The sequence below is a fragment of the Berghia stephanieae genome, chromosome 14, assembly GCF_034508935.2.
Source record: "Berghia stephanieae isolate SIO BIC M18660-M18661 chromosome 14, UCSD_Bste_1.3, whole genome shotgun sequence".
In the NCBI taxonomy this organism is placed as follows: Eukaryota; Metazoa; Mollusca; class Gastropoda; order Nudibranchia; family Aeolidiidae; genus Berghia; species Berghia stephanieae.
In genome coordinates this window covers 16,926,046-16,930,416 of record NC_088373.1, presented here as the reverse complement: position 1 = coordinate 16,930,416, position 4,371 = coordinate 16,926,046, and the positions used below count along the sequence as shown (strand labels likewise).

Sequence of the window (4,371 nt, the reverse complement as noted above, 5' to 3'; positions counted from 1 at the left end):
CCAGCACCACCAATCTCCACGTTCATCCCAGCACCAACCTCCACGTTCATCCCAGAACCACCAACCTCCACGTTCATCCCAGCACCGCCAACCTCCACGTTCATCCCAGCACCAACCTCCACGTTCATCCCAGCACCACCAACCTCCACGTTTATCCCAACACCACCAACCTCCACAATCATCCCAGCACCACCAACCTCCACAATCATCCCAGCACCACCAACCTCCATGTTCATCCCAGCACTACCAACCTCCACGTTCATCCCAGCACCAACCTCCACGTTCATCCAGCACCACCAACCTCCACGTTCATCCCAGCACCAACCTCCACGTTCATCCAGCACCACTAACCTCCACGTTCATCCCAGCACCACCATCCTCCATGTTCATCCCAGCACCAACCTCCACGTTCATCCCAGCACCACCAACCTCCACGTTCATCCCAGCACCAACCTCCACGTTCATCCCAGCACCACCAACCTCCACGTTCATCCCAGCACCACCAACCTCCACGTTCATCCCAGCACCAACCTCCACGTTCATCCCAGCACCACCAACCTTCACGTTCATCCCAGCAGCAACTTCCACGTTCATCCCACCACCACCAACCTCCACGTTCATCCCAGCACCGCCAACCTCCACGTTCATCCCAGCACCAACCTCCACGTTCATCCCAGCACCACCAACCTCCACGTTCATCCCAGCACCACCAACCTCCACGTTCATCCCAGCATCACCAACCTCCACGTTCATCCCACCACCAACCTCCACGTTCATCCCACCACCAACCTCCACGTTCATCCCAGCACCACCAACCTCCACGTTCATCACAACACCACCAACCTCCACCCCATCAAGGATATCATAGAACCCGTCGCGTCTTCGTTCTCCATATGACTGGGATAAAACGGAATTATTGAATTAATGCCTGTCAGATTCAAGACATTCAGATTAACTCTTTCTCCGTACCAGCCATTTTCAGGATTTCCCCAACACTTCACACCCAACTAACACAAAAAATAGATTTTTTTATCACTCAAACACATTATCTAGATATCAGTAAGTTCTTGCCATAATAATTTCTTTAGCAAATCATGCTCTACAACACACTGTTCATTTTATTTTAATTTTCTGATTTCCAAGATACATTTGAGTAAGAAAACTGTTGGTTGTATCGACACGAATGTGACGGGAAAGAGTTCATCAAAAACGCCAAAAGAACAGACGAACACCCATGGAATCAAAACTGAGGGTACGCGTCAACGTTCATTTATTCACAGGTCTGATAACACAATTCCTTATGGGCCCATCAGTGTTGTGAGGGAAATATATTTTTTTAAATGACGCAAAATATTTTCATGACTACAATGTTAAACTAGGCTCTAAGTGGGTTCGGATGTCAGACCTGCATATATGTACACGTCGGTAAGAGTGCATGCGTCACAAATCGTATCAAACTTGTAATTTGACAAGTGGGGGGGGGATAAAAAAGAGTAATAAACAAAAATGTCAATAACAAACAGGTTCAAAGTGAAAAAGAAGAAGAAAAGGCAGGCCTTCCGAAAGCTCCTACATCCCCAGTATTCTTGTTCTAGTAGGGGGTTTGGGGGGGGGGGGGGGTCTTTGTTTTTTTTTAAAAGTTTCACCCCTCCAAACCCCCTAATAGAACAATATAAAAAAACAAGAATACTGGGGATGTAGGAGTTTTCGGAAGGCCTCCCGAAGAATATACCAAACATGGAATGTGGGAACCTCGTTGTACTAAGGGAAATAACCCAAATATTCCCTGAACTAACCCTAAGAAAAAGTACAAGCTATTACCTTTAACTAACCCTAATAGGAAAAAACAAACACCCTATCACCTTTACTAAGACATAAAACTAACCCTAATAGAGAGAAAAATCATCCGACCTCGCGCTAACCCTAATAGAAAAAAACAAAAAAACAAACCCTAGACGGCTTTGCACTACCTTTCAATACTTCACAAATCAAAATGGTGGCTGAGAATCAAAACAATAATCAAATTAGGAAACTTTAAACTTTCACAAATCTATCAAGGTGTGTTCTAGAGTCTAGAGTTTTTTAAATGCTTATATATGATGACAAATTGAATAAATAAACACATGACAAAAGGACCACGGTGAAAATACAAATTGAAAGGAATGCTAGATCGAGGAGCTTTCGGAAGGCCTCCCAAAACAATAAAGACATAAATAGATAATTAAAAAGAACAGATCAACGACATAATATTTCGTATGTCCTTCTCTACTTCTACTCTTATTGAAGACACATTATATTGACAACTGGTTTATTCATCGTAACAACGCCACTACCACATTATCTCATTCATCTGTAGTGTTTCATTCATCATGTTTTGTTGATAAAAGGGAAACCCGAAACATTCATTTGATCTGTTCTTGTAATAAAATTGAAGCTTACATTCAATTTCACATTATATTTATTTCTTCGAGCTTCGAGCAGCACCATTTACAAGACAAATGTTGGAATGTCAACAAAAAGACGCGTTCACTAAGGTAACTGAGAGTGCCAAATTGAGCGGAATAGAAAACAACGCAGAAAATGTGGTGCGTAAAGAAAGGGGAATGTAAATGGTGCTGCTCGAAGCTCGAAGAAATAAATAATAATGTGAAATTGAATGTAAGATTCAATTTCATTACCAAAAAAACCCAGATCAAATGAACGTTTCGGGTTTCCCCTTTATCAACAAAACAGGATGAATGAAACCTCACAGATGTATGAGATGATGTGGTAGTGGCGTTGTCACTACCTTTCAATAGGTATTCATCTTGACAACGCCACTAACACATCATCTCATCCATCTGTGGTGTTTCATTCATCCTGTTTTGTTGATAAAGGGGAAACCTGAAACGTTCATTTCATCTATTTTTTTGTAATTAAATTGAAGCTTACATTCAATTTCACATTATTATTTAAAGAAAGAGGAAGACACCGTAGACTAGAAATATGTAGATAGGTGTGAAATGTATGCGTTGAAACAAATTCAATAAAGCGGTGAAAAGAATAATCAAAACTATAGGGAATGAGATTAGCCAAAGAGTAGCGTCCCTTGGTTATGATATGCATTTTTGTGCAGAAATATGAATAATATTTTTTTTTTTGGAGCGCTTGGCTTGTAGTTGGTTTGTTTACAAATAACTTCTCCACCGGCGACGTCCAATCAAGGGACGCTACTCTTCCGCTAGGTGTCTAAATGAGCCAATAAAATGGGGAGAAAGATAAAGTGAGTAAATCTGACTCATATATAACCCGAAACGTCCATTCTATCTGTTTTCGTCATAGTGCGGCTATGTGGTATGACACTCGCTTTCGGATCGGAAGGTCCTGGGTTCAAGCCTCGCGCTCGGCGCATAGTTGAGTTCTTGGAAAAGGCTCTTTACTCACATTCTCTCATAGTATTCAGGTGTAAAATAAGTAACTGGCCGGAAAAGAAGCTGTATTATCGCCTAACAGGCGTCATGTCTCGTTCTACATGTTAAATGTTGCTGTTGACCAGGGACCCCTTGTAAAGCGCTTTGAGCACATTTAGTGGATATTGCGCTATATGAAAGCTCAATTTGTTTGTTTTTGTTTTTTTTTTTTTTGTTTTTTATAAGGTAATGTAATGTAAATGTTGCTACTCGAAACTCGAAGAAATGATTAACAATGTGAAATTCAATGTAAGCTTCAATTTAATGACGAAAACATATAGAATGAACGTTTCGGTTTTTCCCTTTATCAACAATCAGGATGAATGAAACACTACGGATGAATGAGAAGATGTGGTAGTGGCGTTATTAAGATGAATGTTAATCTGTTTGTTGATTAAGGGGAACCCCAAAAGTCCATTCTATCTGTTTTCGTCATTAAATTGAAGCTTACATTCAATTTCACATTGTTAATTATATCATATATAGAGAATAGAAAGAAAAGAATATTCCAGAAGTCTGACGAATGAACGGTGATCATTTATATGAGCTAATCTGAACATTGTCTATTCCAACCATTACAATTGCGCTTTATGATAATTGAGCTTTTATATAGCGCAATATCCACTAAACGTGCCAAAAGCGTTTTAAATAAGGTCCCTGACCAACAGCAACATGTAACATGAAGAACGAGACATGACGCCTATTCGGCGATAATACAGTTTTTTTCACCGGCAGAGACAACGCTGTTAACGGCCAGGTACTCATTTTACTCCTGAGCACGGTGAGAGAATGTGAGTAAAGAGTCTTTTTTAAGGACTCAAGGATGTTCCGAATGAGTCTCGAACCCAGGACCTTCCGACCCGAAAGCGAGTATCATACCACTAGGCCACATAGTCGCACAGGATGAATGAACTAAGACAAA

The 4,371-nt window shown here is 41.0% G+C and overlaps 1 protein-coding gene across 1 annotated transcript; it reads left to right on the top strand.

Moving 5' to 3' along the window:
* Nucleotides 1–228: 228 nt before the first annotated feature.
* LOC144959513 (uncharacterized) lies at nt 229–897 on the top strand. Its single transcript, XM_078892129.1, has one exon. The coding sequence runs from the start codon at nt 229–231 to the stop codon at nt 895–897; it is 669 nt and encodes a 222-aa protein (XP_078748255.1).
* The last annotated feature ends 3,474 nt before the right edge of the window (nt 898–4,371 follow it).

What these genes read in the sequence shown, in the direction of transcription:
- LOC144959513 (XM_078892129.1), top strand. Translation starts at nt 229, where the DNA reads ATGTTCATCCCAGCACTACCAACCTCCACGTTCATCCCAGCACCAACC.